This window comes from Rhipicephalus microplus, chromosome 5 (genome assembly GCF_043290135.1).
Source record: "Rhipicephalus microplus isolate Deutch F79 chromosome 5, USDA_Rmic, whole genome shotgun sequence".
NCBI lineage: Eukaryota > Metazoa > Arthropoda > Arachnida > Ixodida > Ixodidae > Rhipicephalus > Rhipicephalus microplus.
Window position 1 is genome coordinate 198469769 of NC_134704.1, and position 27090 is coordinate 198496858.

The 27090-nt window shown below is 48.1% G+C and overlaps 1 protein-coding gene across 6 annotated transcripts in view; it reads right to left on the minus strand.

Moving 5' to 3' along the window:
- Window positions 1-27090, minus strand: part of LOC119173573 (ribosomal biogenesis protein LAS1L) — a 282454-nt gene that overhangs the window by 66259 nt on the left and 189105 nt on the right. For all 6 annotated transcript variants that reach the window (XM_075896362.1, XM_037424380.2, XM_075896360.1 and 3 more), the window contains one exon: window positions 2413-2588. In XM_075896362.1, coding sequence (XP_075752477.1) covers window positions 2413-2588 — 176 coding nt within the window. The remainder of the gene's footprint in view (window positions 1-2412; window positions 2589-27090) is intronic.

Here is a 27090-nt window from a genome sequence, read left to right on the forward strand (position 1 = left end):
TCAGATGTTAGAACTCTTTCGTAAGGAACGACAGTTCACTAAATAATGGCGCGAAGAAGCAACCGAGCGCCGAAAACGTGTTGTGTCTAAGCGGCAACACGCACGTCGCGACGCGCGTCGTGGTATGTGAAGCAAGACGGAACAGCAGCGCCATTAGTTCAGGCGTCGGCCGCTTGTGCCGGCGCGCGCGGGGAGCTGCGAAACTGACCTGGTTCAAGTAACGTTGGTAGTGGGTGTATAGCAAGTTCTAAACGATTTCATGCACTAAGTGTTTGAGGTACACACGGGGACAGGATATCGCTCTCGCATTCAAGTCTTGAGGCGAAGCTTAAGGGTCTCCCTGTATTTTCAGCATGAAAGCGTTTTATGCCAGGGTCCACCACAGCTCCGCTGACATACTTCCCTCACGGAAGTCATGGACGGAAGTCACGTTGAAAAACATATCCTACGAGATCGCAAAAAGTCACAGCTATGCCGCAAAGGCGAAGCAATGAACACAATAGCAACAAATTGGAAGGCCACGCACAGAATGGCAAGAGCAAGCAGATCGAAACGTGCCCCGCGTTTCTCACGCACAAATGACGTACGAAAGGTAATAAAAAGTAATGATGAATGCGAATAAGCATCTCAGTTGTTACTTCGCTGTGTCTGAAAAGTGCGCCCTTTTCGCAAACGAAGGCTGTGCAACGATTGCAGTGACCTTTGTGCGCAACACAGGCATGACTGTGTTGCTGTGCGCAACACAGCAACACAGTCATTCAAGTGCAAGCACAATGCAAGCCAAGACCTATGATCCACCGGGAGATAAGGGCGTACGAGAGGTTGTCCACTCCCCTCCTCTCCCCGGCGCAAACAAAGTACGCGTGAGAGATGAGAACCGCCGCACGCTCATCGGCCATCTTGCTGATGATGCAGAAAACACGATAGGTCCCCCCTCGCCCCCGAGACGTGCACCAACAGCGGTAAATAGTAGGCATAAATAGCTTGCCGTTTGAACGTTGAAGGAGGTACCCCTCGGTAGCTCAGAGGTCTAGAAAGGCAAGTTTCACTTTAGTTATAGCCTCGCATTCATGACGTGGAAATCCCACGTTTGATTCTGCGCCCAGGAATCTTTTTTCTGCCTTCTTTTATCTGGCATTTTCATATAATTAGATACGTATACATTTACGGTGCATGACATTGACGGCGACGTCGACGACGAAATCCAGCTGAGAGTGTCCATACAATTGCTATTCCAATTAAAAAAGAAAAAAAAACAGAAGGCAAGCAACTGTTTCGCAGGATCGTACCAGCAAACTCTAGAATCTCAGCGAGCAGCGGCGCTAACCACGACGCCACGGCGCGTACGCTGCTGTGTAGGCTAACAGCAAGCCCTCGTACGGCAAGCCTATATGCGCTATAAACCGTTTGAAAGTCCTCGGAGCTTGAAAGCTTTAGTGAGTTTCCGTTATCAGTGGCGAGATGGCACGTCAGGCTCGCATTGGGCGCGCTCTAAAGGTTGTCTCCAAGAAGTGCCGCCTCTATGAAGCGTGGTCTCTCTTGCATGTGCGCTTATCAGACTCTTAATTCAGGAGAGGACGAAGGTTACTTCGCGCGCTGTTGTAGGCGCTGGTGACGCACGATGCAGGAATAATTGTGACAGTTATTTGCATTTTTTCTGTGTATACTTGCGTGCTCATTTCGTGCATATTTCTGTTTGAACAGCACGCTTTAGTGTTGTACTGTGACAATTGTTAGTCCGCGCTCGTCTAATGTATGCTAATTTCATTTGTGCTTTCTGCTTGAGGTGTGCGCTGCAAGTTTCGAGCTGCTTGCCATTCCAAACCTGACTTTGCAATTGGTTGCTGTTGCTGAAACAATGCACAATAAATGCTCAACTACATCTGTGAAGACACGTTTCATTTTCGTGTTAGAACGATTTTATATAGGTGGATCAGGCACGTTTCTTTTTTATGTGCCAGCAACATAGATTGTGCACTGTGCGCGTGGTTTACTGCTCACTGGCAAGATGTTGAAATGATAAAACGATGTCGATGCAGCGGTGCACCACAGATAAACTCTCTAAGTACACTGCGTTCAATTCTCAATAAACATACATTTAACACAAGCATGCATACTTTAAAAATTATACTGTACTTTAAACAGTTATGGGAGAAATGTTTAAAGTACTTTCAGCACTTCTTACAGAAACAGAAGCTCAGGAGATGAAAGCTTCAAAAGATGAAAAATTTGTGAACATCGGCTCCACCGTTTTATGAGTTGGACTTGTCTTCTTCAAAGCTGCAACAGTTGTGAGACATTCAATATCAGGAACGGCCGCTGCAACAATAATGTCAGAAGCAAGGTTCCGGTATTGACTGCCTCAGAATGTGGGTCCTGAATTGAGCAATGCATTTCTCTAGCTAGGCCTACCCTGGAAGTCCTCCACGGTGTATGGCATGTAGCTTCCATCACCACCAGTGTCTTCCTCAGCGCTGTCCATGGTGTCCCACCTGTGGCCCAACATGAGGCCTCCCTGGATGGCTGCCAGGGCTGTCAAGTGGCCTAGCTCAGCTTCACCCAGTGGAGGCCACATGTGCTGGGACAGTCTGCAAGTGGAGGGTATATTCTGAACTTTTAAATAACAGGTAGCAGACAGTGCTCACTTTTGTGCCAATATGCAGTCACGGTGCATTTTATGCTGCACTAAATTGAATAAGTATAATTCATATGAGAAAACAAACAGGCGAGATGCACATTACTCAAACTTCATATTTATTAACTGCATAGAAACATCGAGGTGGTGATGATAGCTGTGTAGTGATGCCATTGCTATGTGGCTGTATAAGAAGATCTTACTCTTGTAACATCCTGCCTTTTTTGGCTGCAGATTTCAAAACAGAATGCAGTCTTTAAGTGGCTAGACATGCATCTGTTTCGGCTGGGCTTTCCGCTTGTGGCGACTGGCTCCCCGTCCATTTGCTCAGAAGGAGTCTTCCTTTAACCATGCTGCATGTCCTTCGCCAAAGAGTCGGGAGCTCCCACATTTCATTCGGATCCACAGTGCGATCGCTGTAAAGTTTCGCCAATGCTGGAGTTTGGGACATGACTAAGGTGCAGTCTGTTCCACCTTAGCTGATTTCCTTCGACTTCCACTTCATATGATCCTGCGCCCAGCCGTTTTGTCACTGTGCCCCTGCACCCCCCCCCCCCCCCTTTTTTTTTGAAAGGTTGTAAAGACACTGTGTCCCTTTTCTGTAGTGGGGTAGGTCCTTGGCGTATTTGTCATAGCTTGGTGCGTGTTACCTTTGCTGCTCTCTGTTGTTCACAGTCAACAACCTGCCGCTTTAGTAGAGCTTTAGTTGTTGGGAGAGTGGTTTTAGTTCTAGCCATGAATAGCTGAGCTGGGCTGGCTCCCATCTGTTGCCGAGGTATGCTGCGGTAGTCAAGAATAGCTACATATGAATCACTGCTGCTCTCTAGTGCTTTCTTCAAAAGTGATTTGGCAGTCCTCAATGCCGACTCCGACATTCAGTTTGGCTGGGCCTGTCCTCGGCTAGAGGTACAGTGTTCGAATTGCCATTCTGCTGCAAAGTTTGCAAAGTCCAAACGCTTGCAAATTGTGTCCCATTGTCACTGATGACAACATCCAGTATTTCATACTTAGCAAAGTGAGCTTTCAGCTTTATGATGACAGCAGTACCTATTGTAGACTGCAGTTGATCAATTTCCTTAAGGCCACTGAAGTAGTCAACTATTACGAGAAAATGTTTCCCTTGCAGCTCCATTAGGTCAATCCCAACTCTTCCCCATGGTCGATCAGGTGTTGGGTGAGGCGTCAGGGTCTCCTTCTGTTGTCTTTTACCATGTGCCTGGCATGTTTCACATGTACCAATGTAGTTCTTGATCTCGGCGTTCATTTAAAGCCAGTACACACATACTCGATCCTTACGGAGACAACTTTCCATGCCAACGTGTGAGCAGTGCAGCCTTTTCTTGATATCGTCTCTCATGCTCATTGGGATGACCACATAATGACCTTTGCAGACGAGACCACCTTGTGCAATAAGCTCGTCTCTGTGGGCAAAGTACAGTGTAATTTCAGCTGAGACTTTTTTTCTTCTCATCTGGCCAACCATTGTAAACGACATTCATAATTTCTGCATTGTCCCGTGCTGCGCTGTTGCACTTTTAATCTCATCAAATGTTTCTTTCTTCACACGCTGGCGCACTATGACATTTACTTCATTGTATTCTAGCCTGCTTTCCGTTTCTGGAACTCCTTTGACAGAGTGTCTGCAATGACGAGTTCCTTGCCTGGCCGATAGTCAACTTCGATGTCGTAATGCTGTACTTGTGGCAGCAAGCCTTGCAGTTGTCATGGTACCTTATCGAGAGGTTTCTTGATGATGGATTGCAACGAATTGTGACCTGTGAACACTTTGGTGTGCCAACCTTGTGCTTATTGGCGGAAATTCTGTAGAGCGAACACAACTGCCAGAATCTGCTTCCCAATCTGTGCATATCATACTTCAGTTGGTGTAAGTGCTCGGCTAGCGCAGGAGATTGAGGAGTCTTCTTGCCGAAGTACAGCTCCTAGCCCCTTTTCACAAGCATCACATTGGGTTGCGAGAGCTTTCTTTTCATCATAGAAAGCCAATATCGATGGTGTGGTCACCAGATGCTTCACTTTTTCAAAGGCCTCTTCCTGTTCTGTTGACCATGTCCACTTAGAATCCTTGGCTGTCAGTCTTCTAATTGGCTCCATTATTGTAAATATGCTATGGAGAAATCTGGCAATGTAGTTTACATGCCGCAGAGCCTTTAGTACTCCACTAAAGTGGGTGGGCAGATTTCACAGAATGCTTTGACCTCGTCGGGGTCAATGAGGAGTTCTTTATCTCAGATTTTGTGACTGAAAAAGATCACTTTTTCCTTGTTCAGCTCTAGTTTTGTTGATGCAAATCCCTTGCTCCTTGCATCTGTCGAGTAGTCAAGTTGTGCCACATCTCTCTTTTGGTCCGAGCCATATACAAGTATGTCCTCAGCAACACACTACACCTTGTAGACCATCCAGAGCAGTTTGTAGGCATTTTTGAAAGATTTCGCTGCTAGCAGCCAAGCCAAATGGTAGGCGTAACCACTTGTAATGTCCTAAAGATGTTTGAAATGTTGTTAATATGCTTTAGTTGAGATCTAAGACACAATGCTAATATCCATTTTTTAAGTCAAGTTTTGAGAACACTTTGGCTTGCGCAGGTTCCGGCAGTATGTCTTCTAGTATTGGCAATGGGAGCCACTTTTGCTTGAGAGCTTTATTAGTGTCTGTGGGTCGATGCAAATTTGCAGCTCACCTGACTTTTTCTGTTATATCCATGCGGTTGACCCACTGTGCTGGCTCATCAGCTCTAATGATGATCTGTTCCTATTCAAGCTCTTGCAGTGTTTGCTGTACATGTGGTTTGATGCTCACTAGTACCTGACATGTTGCTCATACTTTAGGTGCTACTGTTTTGTCGACACTCAGATGCAGAGTCCCTGGGAAGCTACCTGGTTCATCTCTGAATACTTCAAGGTGCTTGTCAGTGAAGGCGTCCTTCAGCATTGCGTGGCCCTGCCCAATTGTAGACACCAGGTCATAATTCACTGATATGAGGCCCATTTTTCTTTATGTGCCTCTCCCTAACAAGGGTGTTAAATGTTCCTCTACCATGACAAACTCGACTGAATACTTCTTTTGAGTTTTCAGGTTTCTCAGGGGAAGCTGACACTTGCCGTTTGGTGTAATGGTCGTTCCATTGTACATCTTCAACTGTGTAGGGCCTTTTTCTAGATTTCTGTCATGGACATATCTTTCAGAGACAACATTTACAGAGGCTCCACTGTCGACTTGGAACCTGATGTGTTCCTTTTTGTCTTTTGTCTCTAGTGTCACAAAAATTCCATTTCTCTTTTTTTTTTCTCGCCCCACTAAGGTGTCTTACTGCTGGAGTCACTTTCATACGGGGCTCGCACACTACCTCTGGTCTTGTATTGTTTTGCGAAGTGGTTGCATCTGCCACAGTTGGTGCACTCTTTTCCCCATGCCGGACATACACTTTTATTGAAAATATACACTGTTCCACAGTGGTGTGATGGGATTTCTTGTCACACTCTTCTGCTTCGTTGCTTTGACAGTGTGCAGAGGGTCGGCGTCTTGGCTCAGATCACTAGTTCCTTGTTGTCTTAAGGCCTTCAGGTGCTTTGCCGAAGTTTCGTGCACAGCGCAGATTTTTGCGACCTTGTCAAAAGTCTGGTCTTTGAGCTCTAGTAACTTCATTCTCACATCCTCTTTGTGAATGCCGTAGAATACCTGATCGCGTATCATCTTGTCGCGTTGTCCCTCGAAATTACAGTCCTTCGCCCGCGTTTTTAAGTCCGTGAGAAAGGAGTCGAAGGGCTCATCTTTCTCCTGCTTTCTGCATCAATACCTTGAGTACACTTCATTTCTTCTCGGGGCGAAGTAGCTTTCCAGCTTTGCCGAAGTCAAGCGTGTTGTAGATGACCGTGGGTCCCACAATCATTGGAAGCATTGCGACCGTTTGCTCGTCGGACTCGTTTTTTTCATCTGTCGCAGTCAGGTACAAATCGAAACGCTGCCTGAACAACTTCCAGTTGGCAATAGATCTCCCGTGAGGCACATTTTCTCCAGTGGCTCAATTGCAATGTTGGTTGCCATTGTTGCCGTCGGCTGATTTGTAATGGTGGACTCAGTGTTGAGGGTCAATGCGTGGCTCAACCTTGGTCATCGCTTGCAGTCTTACTTGCTTCGATGTTTGTCACCGCTTATGACACCATGTTTAAATATCGTTTATATGGGGAAACAAATGGGAGATGAGGCTAGACGCACGTTACTCAAACGCCATAATTATTGACTGCTTAGAAATGTTGAGGTGATGATGACAGCTGTGTAGTGATGTCATTGATATGTGGCTGTTAAGGATGATCTCACTCTTGTAACATTAATCAAGTCATAAAAAAGGTGTGCTTTTTTAACTAAGCCTGTCCACCCCTACCCTACCGAATCATCCAGATATCTTGTGCCAGGTAACTGCTGCATGATATCATACGAGAGTAGCTGTATTTCCCTTCTTTTAAATGTAGGGGTGTGCAAATATTCAGAAATTTTTATTCAATAACAAACTGAATAGAATCGTATTTGATTTTCAATTCGGCACTGGAATCGAATACTCGATATTCAAATTACTGTATACTTTTGAATACTTTTTCAATAAATAGCCCCAACCGAAAAACTTCAAAGTTATAACACACCAGAAGAGTGAAGGATCATGGAAAAGTAGCGTAAAAACCGAAATAAAAGTCAAACTGGAATATATGTCGACTCCCCAAGCTTAGAATCTCCAAAAAAGACATTTCTAAAAATCGCAAAGTATTGCGGTGCACCCTTACCTTGGTAGATACGCGACCCAACCAGCTGCAATGACATTTCTTTTTATTTGAACACTAATGTTGCGTAGTTAAACGACAGAATGCCCCATAGTGCTGTCACTCAGACCCATCTAAACTGGAGTCCGACGACGTCTATTTTTCACTGGTAACACCCCAGAGTGCATCGTCCTCCATTCCATCCAATGTATTACACTGATGCATCATTTGCGCCGCATTGGCGCACCCACGATGGCAATCATTTGAATTGACCATTTGCGGGTCAACTACTGCACATGAGCAGTAACGACACAGGTTGTGGCGTTTTCGTTTTGGTTGGAGAAAATACCAGCCCGGCCGGCCGCCGGTCATACATTTGTGTGGCCTGGTTGAAGGGCCTTGCTTTCGTAGTTAGGGCAAATATGACAGCAGACTGCACAAACTATTTTACCGAGATAGAAGCGTGAAGATCTGGGCTGATAGAGTAGATAAAAAAAGCCCCCTCGTTGGAAGGATGGAAAACAGGGCGACCTTATTGCCCAGAGCACCATTGCATAAACACGTACATTCTCAGCCGATACAAATTAGTCCAGTCACACACCACACGCTCTGCGCCCTAGTCCTATCATCTTACTTCTCTTCGTCTAATATTTAACAGATAGTTCATGTTTAGGTGTGAGAAAAACTTGCAAAAACTACCAGTGATAGTGTGTGATTGGTCGTGCCTTCATCGTCCTTTTCTTGAATTTTCGCTAGTTTTTCTCACAGCTAAACTGCGAAATGAGCGCTAACTTTGACAAGCTCTCATGCCCAAGGCTGCATGCTGAAAAGAGGTGCTCATATAATGGCACGTGAAATGTTGCCGGAGGAGGAAAAAACCTTTATAAAAACAGAAGATCGAGGCCTACGTGCCTCGCCATGGGTGCCGAACTAACATTTTCGAGACTCCTTAGAGTCAGCCACAGTGTCGTGTATAAAATCACTTAGCTGCCGTTAGTATGTGAGGCTGCGCTGTCACGTATCTGCACGAACCATGATTGAGATAGAAGCATCAGTAATTTATTAATTACAATTGTGGCAGCTAAATCTATCGCCGTTTTATGTAAAGTAAGGGAAAGTCCTGTTATGTATCATAATGCTGCATATCAGGAAAGTGCATCCACACTCGTGAGTGCATTGACACATATTCATTAACATGGTCATTTGACACTTGAGTGACTAAGTATAGACGCTTATACTAGAGTGTACTAGAAACACTTATAGTATGCTCTACCTATATATAAAAATGTCTCTCCCAGTACCACAGCCGCAGTACGTTCTAACGACATGTGACCCACAGTAGCGGCGAACCCTGCCATTTTCACACAAACACTGGACCTCACAGATGGTGCGCAAGCTGTGCTTACCGAACCTAGTTCATCAACAGACGTTTCAAGAGTCAACTTCAAATGTCTAACACAGCGCTCTTCCTTGAAGGAGCAGGCGCCACGAGCTTGGCCAACAGTCAAGGCAGCGGAGTGCAGGTATCACCTCACCTGGTCGTTGCTTATGTTGAAATGTGAGAAACTCTCGTTCCACACTGTTCACTAAATGTAAACAGAATGTTTTCTTTTTTTTTTTGCCTTGTTCTTTCAATAACAGGCTCTGCTAGTACACGTTCAGCGTTGAGTCCGTAACACGATTATCAAAGAGTGAACACAGGTCAAGCGACCAGCGGTCGGAATCTGAGCAATCACGAGCACCAGCAACTGCCTTCGTCCTCGTCTTTCGCCGACACTGCTGTTTGCACCCTATCGATTGTGCAAATCACTCCCTCGCAGAAAAGGAGCCATCCTGGCGACCTAAGGAACAGGTATGACTGGTGGGTCATAGTGTGGCTTCATCCGGTTAACGTGTACAGTCTCGCGGCCGCGACGACGGGGGTCTGTGGATAGCTGAACGGGCTCGACAATGTAGTTTACCGGGGATGCTCAACGGAGGGCGTGGTAGGGGCCTTCGTACTAAGACAGCAGCTTTGAAGAAAGGCCAGAAGCTTAGGAGGCAATGCCAAACTACACCAATGTTCCAGGTGAATATGACTGGAGATGCACGTTGGCATCACGGCGGTCCTTTTGGTGTGCAGTCTTGTGTAGTTAACTAACGTGCTAGCTGCCTGCATTTTTCCCCATAGGTGGCGACTTCGGAGAGAGTTGCAAACTCTGAAGTGTCTGGGCGATACAAGAGAATGGTATCCATAAATGAGGAGGGTTCCCAGCCATAGAGAAGAAAGAAGGGAGAAAATTCTGTCGTAGACTGAGTGGCGCTGTTGTAAGCGTATGTAACAAATGGTAGTATGCAGTCCCAGTCAGAGTGGTCAGCAAAGACATACATGGACAGCATGTCACCTAATGAGCGATTAAAGCGTTCAGTCATGCCGTTGGTTTGAGGATGGTACACACTGGCCGTTCAATGAACAATGTTGCGTTCATGCAGGAGGTCTTGCACAGCTTCTGAGAGCAACGTGTGGCCGTCGTTGCTGAGTAACTGGCGAGGCACGCCGAGGCAAAGAACAAGCTTGTAAATATAAATAAGCGAACTTAACATGATGTGGGCTCTGGCAGCGCGGCAGTTTCAGCATACCGTGTCAAATGATCAATAGCGACAATCACCCAGCGGTTCCCGTCAGGTGTCTACGGAAGGGGGCCGTAGGAATCAATTCCAATGTGATCGAAAGGTCATGAGGGACAGGGCAACGGCTAGAGCGGTCCAGTGACGGTACATGATGGACTCTTCAGGCATTGACACTTTGAGCATGAACGCATGTATTGGCGAACAAATCGGCATATTCCACGCTAGTAGTACCGCAGCCGGAGGCGTAAATAAGTCTTTATTACACCAGTGTGGCCGCATTGGGGGTCTGCACAGAACAAGGCGCAGATATCAGCACAAAGATGGTGAGGAATCACCAACAATCACTAGCCCCCGTCTGTGAGGTAGTTGCGGTGGTATAGTAGACCATTGCACATGGTGAAATGGCGAGCTGTGCGCCGCAGCGAGCGACTGGCGGTACTCTGTGATGGCTTGGATAAGAACTCCATTATAGACACAATCAAGGGTCTTGACGTTGCTCAGAAGGCATGTCAGCATGTGTGATACGTGGAATTGTAGGTTGAAACAGGCGCACTTGCACAGTCACGGGGAAGCGGAGACCAAGAGAGAACGTCGGGGTCTGATTGTCTGTGCCCTGACCTGTAGACGACACGGATGTCGTACTCTTGGAGACGTCATGCCCAACGAGCTAGACGACCAGATGGGTCTTTTAGGGATGACTACCAGCAGAGGGCGTGATGATCAGTCACGACATCAAATGGGTGGCCATATACGTAAGGTACAAATTTAGCGATTGCCCAAGCGATAGCTAGACATTCTTTCTCTGTGACTGAATATTTATTTCCAGCTCCGGTCAGAGTGCAGCTCATGTAAGAAGCAACATACTTGTCCAAGCCACTTTCCCTGAGCAAGGACAGCACCAAGGCCGACTGCACTAGTGTCTGTGTGGATTTTGGTAGGGGCGTCTGGATGGAAGTGATGGAGAATCAGCAGCGATGTCAGAAGATGACATAATTTTGCGAATGCGTCATCACAGGCAGACAACCATGCCAAGATACCTTGGCTGTCAGCAAATAGACGTGTTAAAGGGGCCATTATCAATGCGAGATTACAAATGAATCATTGAATATACGAGCATAGCCCTATAAAGCTCTGGAGTTCCTAGATTGTCGACAGCTTCGGAAACTCGGTGACGGCGCAAAGTTTGCCTGGATCGGGTAGAACGCCATCTTTGCTGACAATGTGCCCCAAGATGATGAGCATCCGTGTGGCGAAGTGACATTTCTTCGAATTTACCTGTAGCCCAGCCTGTGTGAGACATTCCAGGACACTTTCGAGGTTCCAGAGATGGGTATCGAAGCCTTTCGAAAAAAAAACACAACTTCGTCCAGATAGCAAAGGCACGTGTGCCACTTGAGACCTCAAAGTATGTTGTCCATAAAACGCTAAAAGGTGGTTGGGGCATTGCAAAGGCCAAACGGCATCACGTTGAACTCGTACAAGCCACCAGGAGTTACAAAAGCAGTTTTGGGACGGTCGGCTTCATCCATAGGTACCTGCCGGTACCCCGACCGAAGATCCAGCAAAGAAAAGAACTCTGCTCCTTGAAAACAGTCTAGCGCATTAGCGACTCTGGGGAGCGAGTAGACATCCTTGCGAGTGATCTTGTTAAGGCGCCGATAATCAACACAGAAGCAGATGCTACCGTCCTTCTTTTTCACAAAAACCACCGGGGATGCCCAAAGACTGTGGGACGGCTGTATGACTCCCCGACTAAGCATGTCAGTTACCTCGTCATCTATAACCCGGCGTTCAGCTTGAGAGAGGCGGTATGAACGCTGGCGCAGGGGCGCATGGCTGCGGGTGTCTCTATGATGAGCGATTGAAGTTGTTCTGCCCAAACCAGTTTGCTTGTGATCAAAAGACATACGAAAGCGGCCGAGAAGCTTCAAGAGTTGAAATTCTAGCCCAGAGCGAGCACAATCGATAACGGCATGGTGCATGGAAAGAAAGTCCCAGCCTAATACAACATCATGAGAGCAGTGTGGAAAGACGAATTCAACCACATACAAAACATCTTGAATGATGTGGTCTACACGTATCCCGAAGGAGTACGGCCACCAGCGAGGGTCCGGTCTTAGCGAGCCGCAGGGCATGCGTTAACCATCGCCGTGGCGAGAACACGATACTGCTCAAAGTCGCAACACTTTATTGTGGCAACACCAAACACAGTACAGCCCGTTGCAAAAAGGCGCGACGGGAAAGCAAATACGCTTATCCACGTCACGGGCACAACGTACTCCACAGGGTGCCACGAGCATGTCTCCGCGGTAAAGGTGATCCACGAAGACACCGGGACCAAGGCCCGGTTGCTCAAGCGAGGGCAAAGGCGCTCGTGTTGGTTTCGGAGAGAGACGGGTCGGTGTAGCTAGGCCACGCACTAGGACACCATACCGCCGTCAGCGAAGTCCGACGAGCCCCGAGCGACGGGAGTCGACGGACGGAAAAGATTGCGTGGCTCACCGTTTGCAATCTCGGAGAGTATCTGTCCGCTCCTGACACAGCACGCGAAAACCTCTCGGGAGACTCCGCGCGCGGCGCCACAGTCAACATCCGCTACAGGGTAAGGGAGTTAAACGTCACTCCGCTCTCCCAGTGTGGCAGACAGCAAAGGAGGGCCGACATGCCGGGACATGAGAACGCCAGAAAAGGCGGCAAAGCCCGCGCAAAGGCAGCGGGCTAGCCTCAATTCCCACAATGAGTAGACGAGCTTTGCACTTCGTGGGAGGTTGTATCTGATGTGCTGTTCCCGTTTGGATAGAAAGATCAGAAAGCGGAAACGTAATCTTTTTTTAACTTGCGGGACATTGCTTCGCTCAACACAGACACAGCAGCTCTAGTATCGACTAAGGCGGACATGGCAACATTTTCAATGAAGACTGATTTTGTTTGCAGGTTGGGGACGAGGCCTTGTAGATTTCCGCTGCGGCGCAGTTCTTGCCTCCGGAACTGCGATGGTTAGTTTTCCGTGTGAACGGGCAGGAAACAATGAAGCATTGGCGATAGCGAGCACCGGCGCGGGGAAGGTGATCTAGACGAGTTGGAAGTTCAATGGTTCGAAGAGGAGGTATTTGAAGGAGCGTAGGCGGGCACTGGCTGTTGCGACTCTGTATGGTTGTAGCTGTAAATGTCGTTAACAGTAGTAGGACGAGGAACACAGCGGCAGTAGAAACGCTCGACACGCCCTGGTAGACCACAGTAATAGCACATTGGCCGGTTGTCCAGTGTGCACGAAGGAATATTGGGAAGGGTGGCAGGACGGCGATAAAGCGGAACGTGTGGGCCTGCCAGAGCCTGCGGTGGGTAGAAGACATGTGGGCGTCAAAGAGAGTGGAGAGTCTGTACTGTGTGGCAGTGCATGTGAAGGCCTTCTGCCGACGCCGACATAAATCATCGGCACGGATACAGGCGGTGGCTGGTGCTTAGGCGGAAGAGCTTCGCATACTTGCTTCTCAATGGTTTGGGACAGTGACGAGGGGAGTCAATGACAATCACTGGGGAGAAAGGGTGCGATAGACAATTGTTAGGAAACCTCCTCGCGGATGAACTGTTGAATTAGGTGCATCACTACCACCGGGTCCAGAGAGACGGCGTCAACGGTCAGTGCTGACATGTTTGTCGCGTCGAAACTGTGACGTTGCATAAAAATGCGCTGCCTTCGCAACTTGTCGTAACTCTGGCAGTGCTGAATGACGTCTGTGACGATTTGAGGAGTTTTCGCCACAAGCACGAGAAATGCGTCATCTTTGATGCCCTTCATATTGTGACGAAGGAACGCGTTTATTTACAGGAAAATGGTTGAGATCGGTTCAGCTCAGAGCCAGAAACCGGCGACCGAGCTGCTCGTGAGCCAGACCGCTTCTACCTCTTCCTCTTCATGCGCCCATCGAGGTGTGTCATTTCCCCCGTTCGCAGACGATGCCCACTGGGCGAGTCAATAGGAAGGTTGGTGGTGATATGGCTTGAGGCGCGCGACGTGTGTCAGCTGTGTCTTGCTAGAGCGCCGACCATTGCTTGTGACGCCGGAGATGACGTATGTGACGTCACTGAGACGGTCAATGACTACAAATGGTCCGGAGTAGTGGGCCAGAAACTTTTGGCATAAACCACGTTTGCGGACAGGTGTCCACAACCACACCAGGTCACCCTTTGTGTAGGCAACGGAGTGATGGTGGGCGTCGTACCGGGTCTTGGAGCGCTGTTGAGATGCAATGGTTCGAAGGCGTGCGACGCGACGGGCTTCTTCAGCGCGGCATAGTGACTCGGCAACCGATGTTTCCACATCTAACGTAAAAGGCAGAATGGTGTCGAGGCAACTGCGAGGGGAGCGGGCGTAGAGCAGGAAAAAGGGCGCGTACCCTGTTGTCTCGTGTTTCGCGGTGTTGTAGGCGTATGTGATATAGGGCAGTACTTCGTCCCAGTTTTTGTGCTTGGCATCAACATAAATTGACAACATGTTCGTTAGCGTCCTGTTGGTCCGCTCTACGAGGCCATTCGTCTGGGGGTGATACGGGGTTGCGTGGCGGAATTGGCTGGCAGACAGGCGTAGGATCTCTTCAACGACGTCAGCGACGAACTGACGTCCCCGGTCGCTAATGACGACTCGTGGAGGGCCATGACGGAGAATGATATGCCGAAGCATAAACTGCGACACGTGAAAGGCTGTTGCAGTAGGTATAGCCGCAGTTTCTGCGTAGCGCGTCAGGTGGTCGACGCACACGATGACCCATCGATTGGCACTGGCTGACCGCGGAAACGGACCTAGAAGGTCGACACCAACAATCTCGAAGGGAGAGCTAGGAGGTGGTACGGGATGGAGAGGTCCGGGTGATGTAGTCGTGGGACGCTTGTGACGTTGACATTGTTCGCAACCCGCTACGTATTTTTCTGTGTCGCGTCGCATCTTGGGCCAGTAAAACCTTTGCTGGATGCGATGAAACGTTCTGGCGAAGCCCATGTGCCCACTGGTTGCGTTGTCATGGCAGAACCGAAAAATTTGGGGACGTAGAGCGCGTGGAACTACCAGAAGCAGACGGGCGCCTTGGCCAGAATAATTCTTCTTGTAAAGGACGGCGTCATGGACTACAAAAGAGCTTGAACTGGCCGGGTCATTCGCGGAGGCAAACAGGTGATCTAAGCAATGATCCTCGTGCTGTGCTGTCCGGAAAGCCGCGATGTCAGGAAAATGAGAGTCAATAGCTGTGATAAAATCGTCAAAATTATCAGCTTCACACTCGGTCGTTGGTAGAGGAAGCCGTGACAGGCAGTCAGCGTCTGCGTGGCGATTACCGCTCTTGTAGCGGACCGTGAAGTCAAATTCTTGTAACCGTATGGCCCATCGCGCAAGTCGACCGGATGGATCACGTAGGCTCACCAACCAGCAAAGAGAGTGATGATCGGTGATGACTGAGAAACGACGACCGTAGATGTAGGGGCGAAACTTGTGTACGGCGAAAACGACGGCGAGGCACTCCAATTCGGTAACCGTATAATTACGCTCTGCCTTGCTCAGGGACCGGCTTGCATAGGCGACGACGTGTTCAGCATTGTTGTGTCGTTGAATAAGCACCGCGCCGAGACCAACTCCACTGGCATCGGTGTGGATTTCCGTGGAAGCAGAGGGATCGAAGTGGCATAGTATTGGCCCGGAAGTGAGAGCGAACTTTAGTTGCTTAAACGCTGACTCACAATTTGGTGTCCAGTGGAAAGGGACGTCCTTGCGCAGCAAGTCAGTCAGTGGCTGGGCCTTTTCAGCAAAATTAGGTACAAAGCGGCGAAAATAAGAGCATAGGCCCAGAAAGCTTCGTAGCTCGCGGATAGACTGTGGCTGCTTAAACTTGCTGACGGCGTCCACTTTCTGCGGGTCCGGCCTAACACCAGCTTTGTCCACAAGGTGTCCTAAAACCAGTGTTTGCCGTTCACCGAAACGACATTTTTTTGAGTTCAGTGTCAAGGCGGCTTTCTCCAAACATGTTAGAACAACGTCAAGGCGATGATTATGTTCTTCAAAAGTTCGTCCAAAAATAACCACATCGTCCAGGTAACATAAACAAATTTCCCATTTAAGGCCTCTCAAGACGGTATCCATATAGCGTTCAAATGTTGCCGGAGCATTACACAAGCCGAACGGCATAACATTAAATTCAAATAGACCGTCTGGCGTTACAAAAGCCGTCTTCTCTTTATCAACTGGATCCATGGGAATCTGCCAATACCCGGATCGCAAGTCTACCGAAGAAAAGTAGGAAGCTGAATGAAGGCAGTCAATTACGTCATCAATGCGGGGGAGGGGGTACACGTCCTTCTTGGTTATAGAATTGAGACGCCGATAATCAACACAGAACCTCCAGGACCCGTTTTTTTTCTTTACCAAAATAACAGGTGCAGCCCACGGACTTGACGATTCTTGAATTACACCAGTGGCTAGCATCTCGCCAACTTGTTCAGCAATAACTTTGCGTTCGGACACGGACACGCGATAGGGCTTTTGTCGGAGAGGATGAGCAGAGCCAGTATCGATCTTGTGACGAGCGCGCGTGGTCGGTATCTGAGCCCTAGGCACCGTCCGTGCAAAATCAAATACTTTAGCATGTCTCGCCAGCAGTGCAACCAGGTCTTTGCGCTTCTGTGAGGAAATGGACTTGCTAACCATTTTTGAAAATTCAGCTTCCATACCAGAAGTTTCCGGACCCGCCCTTTCAAGATCGCTTAAAGCTCCAATGCAGGTGCTGCTCTGCTTTTCGAACAGGGCAAGGCGCATACCAGCCGGTAGTACAACCGACTCGGGTGAGCTGTTTATCACCCATAATTGAGCCGTCTCGTCTGCGAGAGATACAATGCACCGTGGTACAAAGATGTTTTTCTTGAGACAAGCTACAGGCAATGGCTCAATCACTATGTCACGTGAATTCAAACTCGAGTTGGTTTCCGAAGTGGTCACTTGTACGCTGGCCGTGGACCACGCTGGCAGAAGTACATCTTTAGCTACAGTGAGGTTACCTTTCTCACAATCAGGCTGCTGGGCGAGAGTAGACAACAGAACCTCACCTGCTCCACAATCCACGGTCGCACGACACTCTCGCAAAAAGTCTATGCCAAGTATAACGTCATGCGTTGATTGAGCCAGTACTGTGAATTCCGCCTTGAACGTTTTACCGGCAACACTAACAGACGCAGTGCAGACGCCGACAGGACGCAAGAATGCGCCGCTCACTGCCCGAAATGTGGCAGGTTTGTCCCAGTGAAACATAACCTTACGGCCCAGTCGTTGCTTAAAAACTAAACTCATCACGGAAACACTTGCGCCAGTGTCTATCAATGCCATCGTGGGAACGTCGTCAACAAGTACCTGAACCTTATTCTGAAGCATAGAAACTGGTGGAGGCATTCTTTGATGAAAATCGGTACGTCCAGCGACCTCACCTCCGTCGGCCGCGCTGGCTAGTTTCCCGGTGGCGGAGACGACATTCGTGACCGGCGCCGTGGAGATGGTGACCGAGGTGGACGGGTGGTGGGCGGCGTTAAGCTGCGCACAGATCCGGGCGAATCACTCCGGTTGATCGGCTGGTAGGCGTGCCGCTCGTCAGTTGGGTTGGGGGGCCAGTAGGTGTAGTCAGGCCGTTGGCTTCGTTGTGCAAACGTCGCGGATCTCTGAGGGAATGTCGAACGTGGATTACGTCGCATTGGGCAAAATCGGGCGATATGTCCACGAACACCGCACTGGTAGCAGACGGGCCGTTCACGGGGCATAGGGAACGTCGCTGGATGTTGAGGGTACGCGGCGCTCTGTTCCCACTGAGACGCAAAAGGAGGTGGATGGCTGTTGTAGCCGTAACGACTGTGGGGAGCATGAGGCGGCTCTACATAAGAAGACGCCGGTGGTGGAGCCCTTAGCTGAGGGCCGCGGTTGGAATAGCTGCGCTCCTCGAAACTCGTAGCATTGATACTTGTGGACGGTGTATCGCACGGTGGTTCTCGGGCGTTCAAGGGCGCGTAAAGGTGACGACGAAGTTCCTCACGTACAATGAGGCGAATCGTTGACGAAAGGTCGGTAGGCACGGAGTCTTGGCACACATCGACAGTGGCGACGGTCGTAACATTGGCAAGGCGTCCGAACTTCGTAGTGATGCGGCGAGTCTTCAGGGCCTCAAACGTTCGGCAGTGCCCAATCACATCGGCCACAGACTCAAGACTCTCCTTGCCGATAAGGAAGTGGTAGACGTCTTCCGCAATTCCTTTGAGAATGTGGCCCACCTTGTCCTCTTCCGTCATGTTGGTGTCCACACATTTGCACAGTTTCAGTACCTCCTCAATGTAGGTTCTGCATGTCTCACCACAAGCTTGAGCTCTCTGCGACAACATTTGCTCTGCACGTTTCTTCTTCGTCGCAGGGTCGCCAAAGCACTTCTTGATCTCCTCCATAAACTGGTCCCATGTTGTCAAGGTGTCTTCGTGATTCTCGAACCACACTAAAGCACTGCCATCGAGAAATAGACCCACGTGGGACAACTGGCTGGCCGCATTCCAGCCATTGGCTCGGCTCACCCGTTGATAGTGGCTGAGCCATTCTTCAACGTCATCGCCAGGTTTTCCTGTAAATGTGCGCGGCTCTCGGTAGTGGAAAGACGGCGCCCTCGCGACCGGCTGCTGGATGTCTCCGTCCAAGTTCATATCTTGAGGTAGTGGTGGCAAGCCCGCTAGTCGACGGCTGCGGCGAAGCTCGTGCTCTTGCGGTTCCGTCGTTAGTAGACGGCTGCTCTCCGGTCTCGCTTGACAGTAGCTGGCTTACCCAGCACCTCCACCACAACTGTGACGAAGGAACGCGTTTATTTACAGGAAAATGGTTGAGATCGGTTCAGCTCAGAGCCAGAAACCGGCGACCGAGCTGCTCGTGAGCCAGACCGCTTCTACCTCTTCCTCTTCATGCGCCCATCGAGGTGTGTCAATATTATGCTTGACTTTGTCGGCTTCGGACATGGCAGGATTGAAGCGTCGGCAGAGGCATACAACGCCTTCAATATAAGACTTGAAACTTTCTCCTGCCAGCTGGGTGCGATCACGCAAGTGCTGCTCTGAGCGAAGCTAGTGCACTGCCGGTCGGCCGAATACATCTGCGAAGGTCGCTTTGAAAGAGGCCCATGTGGAAATCTCAGCCTTGTGCTTGTTTAACCAAAGCTCTGCGACACCCTTCAAGTAGAAGTGGAGGCGGCCGAGTTTGTCATTATCATGGTTGTTGACACTCACTTCTTCATACAAAGCAAGCTAGTTCTCGACGTTCTGCTCATCAGTTCTGTTGAACAGAACTGGGTGGGGCTTCTTCGGAATACTGGGACAACAGAGAGCGGGAGGTGCGGCTGGTTGAGTCTGGCTACGTACGGAGTTCCAGGGTGTAAAAGAAAACTAGCCCTCTCCAATACTTGCAAGTACGCGTGTAGCGTTGAGTCCGTGATGCGCTTATTAAAGAGTGAACAATGGTCAAGCTATCAGCGATCCGAATCAGAGCAATCATGAGCACCAATAACAGTCTTCGTCCTCGTCTTTTGCTTACACTGCTGTTTTCACCCTATCCATTGTACAGCACAAGTTTTCGGTCCTAAATCAACAACACTAGGGCAAATGCACCATTGAATACTGCCTTGCATGTTTGTTGGCCAAGCTATTTCCAACCAATATCATGAGCGAAGCTTTATTGTTTACACAACAGGGGGCGCTCACTTTCCCGCAAATGCAGAGCCATATATGCAGAGCCATATATGCAGAGAGTCTGGCAGTAACGTCGCGGCGTGGCGATAACATCGTCCATGTCATCGCCACGCCTCTGCTACAGCGGTGTCCACCATATTTGTGCTTTCTGTGAAATGGCCGCCCAGCTGCAGCTATGTACGCGCTGTTAATTCACGAAATCTAGCACTTCAAAATGAATTACTTAAGCAAAATAGTGCAAGAACATTTTATACAAGTTTAACGAAGAATATGGCGAAAATTAGATGTGTTCAAATCATCGAGAAACTGACTTCTACAGTTTATTCATAGTACCCCTAAAGGCCCTCGTGAGAGGGTATTACATAGGGGGGGTTACATGAGCAAAATAAACAATAAACGTCAAAAACGAGAAAAAAGTAAAAAAAATTCAAATTAAATACAGACTAAGGTTGAGATATATGTTATAACTAGTAATTGGTAAAGACAGCAAAAAATAGAGAAAAGAATAGGCAACAAATCATTAGAATACAGATGAGTACCTAGTGAACAACCTATGAAAATGCAAGAAAAAATAATCAATACACTTGAAAAAAAAAAAAAAAAAACGTACACTCAAAAACGAATAAAAAATATACACTCACTCATCACACCTCAAATAAGCTGAAACAAGGTAAGAATACTACACGTGTGCTCTGCACGTTATAGAAAAGAGGGAAAAACAAGTAAAAAAGCAAAAGTTAGATGATATCAGTATTTTGAATTAGTTCTTGAAATTTAGTGGCATTTTTTTCTAAGGAAATGTGTGATGGTAGTTTATTCCAATCGATTATGGTACGCGGAATGAATGACTTGGAAAAAGCAGATGACTTACAGTTTAAGCGTTTAACTTTGTAGGGGTGATCGCGGCGAGGAAAAATAACGGCAGGTGGCTCGAAGAAATCGCTGTGAAGTGACACGTGGTGATAAAGTTTATGGAAAAGTGATAGGCGTGCAAGTTTGCGACGATGGAATAGTTCGGGTAGCTCTGCTCGGCGTTTTAGTGCTGTGACGCTGGAATGACGTGAATAATCTGAAAATATGAAGCGAGCGGCACGATTTTGCAGTGATTCAATGTCGGTTATGATGTAAGCATGTTCGGGATCCCAAATGGCTGATGCATATTCTAATTTTGGACGTATTAGTGTAGTAAATGCAAGTTTGCGTATGTTAGGAGGAGCCTGTTTAAGGTTACGCTTGAGAAATCCGAAAGACCGGTTAGCAGCCGCCAGGGTGAGTTTTATATGGTAGTGCCATGTCAAATCAGGTTGCAAATGAATTCCAAGATATTTATAAGTGGAGACGAGGTCAACAGTAGTATTATTCAACATGTAGGAGGTAGGAATCCGGGTTACGTGTTTACTGAAAGACATAAACTTCGTTTTAGAGCAGTTTAGGGTCATTAGCCAAGATGAGCACCATGCATTAATAGCATTTAGATCAGTTTGCAAAGCCTTCCGGTCATTGTCAGAGGAAATTATTCGGTAAACCACACAGTCGTCAGCAAAAATTCTAATTCGGGATGAGCAAAAATTCTAATTCGGGATGTTATACAGTTATATATACCCATTCCAGTGCACGACAATTTACGCAATGCGCTGTCTGCGCTGTACTTTTAGAGTGCAGCTTTTAGGCAACGGTTCCCCACGTTTAGAATAACTGCCAGTTATGCGAGTTATACTAAAGCTGTTCTGTGTTCTCCATAAGTGTCCTTTTGTTCTTTAGCACTTCACCATTATGAGGGTTCCTATATTGATGGGCGTCTTTGGCGTAACCAATACAGCGAACGAAGATTACAAACATATCACCACACATATCACCAGACACTGGCCTCTACCATCGCTTTCTTCCTTTCTCACGTGCGCTGCCAATCGGAGCTCGTGCGGATGCAAGACTGGCAGGTGCACAGCGAGTATTTTCGATTGTCGTAACGGAGATGGCGGCACTTCTCTTGGTTCGCGACGCTTGCAATGCACAGAATGATGTGCATAGCACTCGAGCACAGGCAATTTCTGTGGCAATATGTAACGAATGTTACAATGGTACAACAGCCAGAACATCAAACATAGTTGGTGTTCCCTCAACCCAAAGCTGTGCTCAGAATTAGCATAAGAGAGTATCATAATAATCGACGACTTTGTGTGCTATAAAGGGTTTGTGCGCATTTCGGTTTCTATAGATTAAATTTCTTTAAGCTTAGGTTCAGTGTTAACGATACTTGGTAATGTTTCTGACACTGACGATATTTTTCGTGCTGTTCGGCTGGCGCTTCCCGCGCCGTGATGTCGCGAGAAGTTTTTCGACCATGCGATGATGCTCGCTCCGAAGTCAGAGTTCCACTGTTGAGACGACTATACATATAATAATGATTTCTTTATTTGCTGCGGGATTGGAGTACCGGTGAGTGTGCAAGGTCGATCACTGCAGTCACAAATCTGATCTCCCATGCTCGTGCTCTCAAGAGTGAGAGGGTGTTCATGCAAGCAGAATCCGTGCTATTGAACGATGCAACAACTTCAAGTGTGAATGCACGGAGCATGGCATGCAGTAGCTGCCATGAACACGCACGCGCGGTATGATATCGAGCATAATGGAGCTGACGGAGCTTTGCACAAGGCCTACACACCTACAGTGTCTACAGACCTGCATGCGCTGATCAGCAATGCAGTGAGGTCTCGTCATCGCCGCTCTGCCAGACTTAGCAACGCACTGGCGCCGCCGCGCTAGCCATGCTGCCGCCTACTCGTTGCACACAGCACGGAGATCGTTTACGTCACGAGAAGTGGACGGCTCAGGGGAGGGGTGCCGAGTGTTGCGGAGAGCGGTGATATGAAAGAATTAACACTTTCTCGAAGGGTATATATGGCTCTGTGCAAATGGTCACTTGCACGCTAGTGAGCCCACAGTAACTGGCTATCTTGAGAGCTTTTACGCGGATGTGTGAAAGTGAAATAAAACATATGAAGTTAAATAAAACATATGAAAAATCGAGAGGGCAGCAAACTGTCTGCGGAAGCAAGAGTTTGCAAACAACCCGATTACGCTTTCAGAAATTAGATGCTGATACCGTAAGAATATACAGAATGAATGAACCAGGTAGCCGGATTTTGAAGTGATTCGAGTTCGATTGATGATTTGTGGGGCTTATTGTCCCAAAACCACCATATGATTCTGAGAGACGCCGTAGTGGAGGGCTCCGGAAATTTTGACCACCTGGGGTTCTTTAACGAGCACCCAAATCTGAGTACACGGGCCTACAACATTTCCGCCTCCATCGGAAATGCAGCCGCCACAGCCAGGATTTGATCCCGCGACCTGCGGGTCAGCAGCCGAGTACCTTAGCCACTAGACCACCGTGGCGGGGCAAGTGATTCGAGTTCACTTATGATATATGTTTGATGGGGGTTCCACATAGAAGACGAATGCTCGAGCTTAGATCTGACAAATGATTTATATGCAAGCATCTTGGCATGAGGTGGAGTATGGTGTATGAGAAATCCAAGTGATTTATTAGCAGCTGGAATGATGATGTGATGAGGCTGGGACAGGTCATGAGCCAAAGTGACACTAAGGTATTTATATAATTGAACTGATTGTGTAAAACATTAGCAATGATAAGTAAACTGCAAAGGGTCACGGCATCAAGAAAACGAAACAAGTTTACATTTATTGATATTTAGGTTCATTAGCCTACGGTTGCACCATGTTTGCATGCTGGATTAGTGTTTGGTCTTGAGTGTTGGTTACTGATAGGTAGATTACCGTGAATGCTCGTATACAGCTCAGACCCCCATATAGTCCGGGGTGTAATTTGGGGACAGCAAACATAAGAAAATAAGCTTTCACCCGAATATAGCTTGAGTAAAAAGAAAAAATGCATTTATTGACACACTTCATTCATCCTCATCGTCGGACGCACTCTCTTCCAAAGCTCATTCGTAGGAAATGTTCTCTTACATCACATCGTCCTCAGCGCCTTCTTTTTGAATGAGCAGCAAATAAGCACCTCGGGGATACAGGGCCAAGCCTCGACCCTCCACGAGAGGCTTGAAAGGAGTACCTGCTCGGCTCCTCTACCTTGGATGCGCAACGCTCCTTGGTGGCGTGCGCCCAGGCAGCGGCGATCTCCAATGGCATCCCCGACCAGGTACTGCCACTCAGGCGCACAAGAACTCCCTAGTTAATTTCAAGATAAAAAGTTTACCCCAACACATGATTGATTTGTGGGGTTTAACGTCCCAAAACCACCATATGATTATGAGAGACGCCGTAGTGGAGGGCTCCGGAAATTTTGACCACCTGGGGTTCTTTAACGTGCACCCAAATCTGAGCACACGGGCCTACAACATTTCCGCCTCCATCGGAAATGCAGCCGGGATTCGAACCCGCGCCCTGCGGGTCAGCAGCCGAGTACCTTAGCCACTAGACCACCGCGGCGGGGCCTTACCCCAACACACCTCACTAACTTTTTACAGACAGGCACTCATGCACGCAGCCCGGCGTCTGATTGATTGCTTGCTTGATTGAGTGATCTATCGATCAAATGATTGATTGATTCATTCACTTACCACCACAATCCATGAGCAAAGCATCGTTCTCGAGGCCCATGTGAGCTGTTCAGCAGAGTTCACTTCTGGTTCTCCGGACCTCATCCACTCTGCATACAGGTGCTTGACATGGTCCTTAAATGGCTTATAAAGGCACACATCAAGCGGATGCAGCTGTTATGTCATCCCCGCAAGGAATGGCAACGCAGGAGTCGCAGAGCAGTCACTTTATGGAGTCTGTCAGGTCACACTGAAGCCTGTCGAGCACAAGCATTGAAGGGAGCCCCAGCAGTACTCCGGGCCGTCCACATCACACGGACTTTATCCAGTCACGCACCAGTAATTCCTCCATCCACCCCTTGTCCTGGCAGCGGACAACGACATGTTTTGGGAAATTCTCCTCCCTCGGCAGCATCTTTCATTTGAACACCATGTAGGGTGGTAGCTTCCGACCGTCTGCAGTGCAGCACAACATTAGTCACCCGCATTTTTTTGTTCCCAGTCGATCGCACGGTAACCTGCTTGGGCCTTTCTGAAGCACCGTCACTGCCGAGGGCATAACCTGGTAGACCAGTGTTCGGCACCCATTGCCCTTCTGGCCCCGCTGGTTGGAGACAGCCTTTCGTAACGTAAACAAATAATTTCGTAACTTCACAAGGTCCTCTTTATGGCTTTTTGGTAGGTCCTGCGAGATCTACGTATGCCAACATAGGGAGAATACAGCACAGCGCATGAAGAGAAACACTCGATGCTCACTCGTTTTGAAATCCTCCAGCTGAATGCCCTTGTTTCGGGCGATCTCCCTTGCCTTCGCTTGTAGCGGCTCAATGTTAACAGCGAGATGTGCAGCTCGGTGCTACCGTACAAATTCTGCAAGTTCTTGTTCCACGTCGCGAAACGCTCCATTTTTTTGGTCTGCGAAAACTTTTTCTCTGGCCGCTGCAAGGAAAGAGGGCGTCCTTCTGCTTCTGCCCACTGCAAATACTCCGCTCGTTGACTTCGAACTGCCGCTCCACGGCAGAGTTGAGTTGCCAATGGTTTCAGCAGCAGCGATAACTTTCCTTTTAAAAGCAGCCGAGTACTGCCTGCGCGGTGCTGACATAGCGTAAAATCACAGGGGCAAGATCGTGGCCGTTGTTATGGATGTTATAGACAACAGGGGTCAGTGGCAAAGGCCACTGACCCCTGTTGCACGCGTGGGTCTGTAAGACTAATGCCTGCTACCACCGCTAACACTATAGAGTTTCATAAAATCAACTAGAGGAGACTCTGGCGTTGTGATCGGTCAGCGACTATGGGAATGATGGGTAATACACAGATTTGCCTAGTTTTTGTACTTGCGGGCGGCAAATCGCACTTGTGGCTTCGTTTATTCCTGATTTCGGTTTTTATTCCCGATTTTGAGCTCGTTGAAGGATATTATACAATAAATACAAACAGTCACTTACAAATGCGAAAAAACATTAACGAACGAGGGTATGCGAAGTGCAACTCGCTGCTTGAGAGCAGCTGATCGTTCATCATCGCTGTCACTCTTGGTGTGTTCTACGTCCAGCGAAAAATCTACGTCAAGGCGGTTTTTCCGAACAACACAGCTGAAAGTAACCTGAGCAATTCTCTCAGCCAAACGACTTCAATAGCACCAACAATGCGTCAATCACCATGTTTATCTGGGCGCGGAGACATCCGGCAAGAAGCGAATCGCTTGCAGTGTGCTACTTCGATAGCACCAACAACGCGTAACTCACCATGTTTATCTGGACGCGGAGACATCCGGCAAGAAGCGAATCGCTTGCAGTGTGCTGCCATCTATCAACGAACGTAAGAATCAAGCGCCGCAGCGTTGGCCAAGGTTTGGAAGAGAAAATCATGGGCCTGCGCTACATTCTGCGAACAATGACTGTTATGGGATTCTTGCGCTACAAAAGCACTGACGAATTTTATTCGCATGTAAAACAAGGCGAGTTTCAACTGCAAAGGTCAGACGATGACATTTAACTATGCAACATGGCTGCAGAAAATCTCGCAAAGCTGGTAAGTGTACTCTGCGGGCTATAATAGAATGCACGGGTTGCCACATATTTTCACGAAAACTTTGCGTCTCGCAACAAAGAATTAGATTTATTGTGTCAAAGACGGTCCGGTATATTTACTGATGCCCGAAGCATAAAAAGTGGCTTGTGTGAGCCACTTTTTCGTGCTATCAAGTGAACACTGAGGCTAGCACAGCCAAAAAAGGGAGCGTTTGCCTATTGATCAACCTCGAGAAAATGCTGCTGAATTCAACTAGGTGGCGAGACAGACAATGAACATAGCGAATACCCATAGAACAATTTTACCATGCTAAGTTAGACCTGCTTGGTCCTTTTCCTGGATCAACATTGGGACACAAATGAATACACCGTAAACTTACTTACAGTGCAACACCAGAAAAAAAAAATACAGGACAGGGAAGGAGTAAAAGAGAAAAAAGACAGCGTCGTCTTTTCTTTCTCTTTTGCTCCTTCCCTGTCCTGTATTTTTTCTGGTGTTGCGCTGTAAGTAAGTTCACGATGGATCCTAACCAACTGGCCCAACTTACCGTCTTACCACAAATAGATAGTTGTGGCAACAGATTACACTATACTATTACTTAAGGTCGCCAAATAAGCTGTGCAACCAATGTTGCAGACTTCTCGTGTGCTTAGATTTCGGTGAACTTTAGGTTTAGGTTGAAATTGCCAAAGCCCTCCAATATTGCATCTCTTATAAT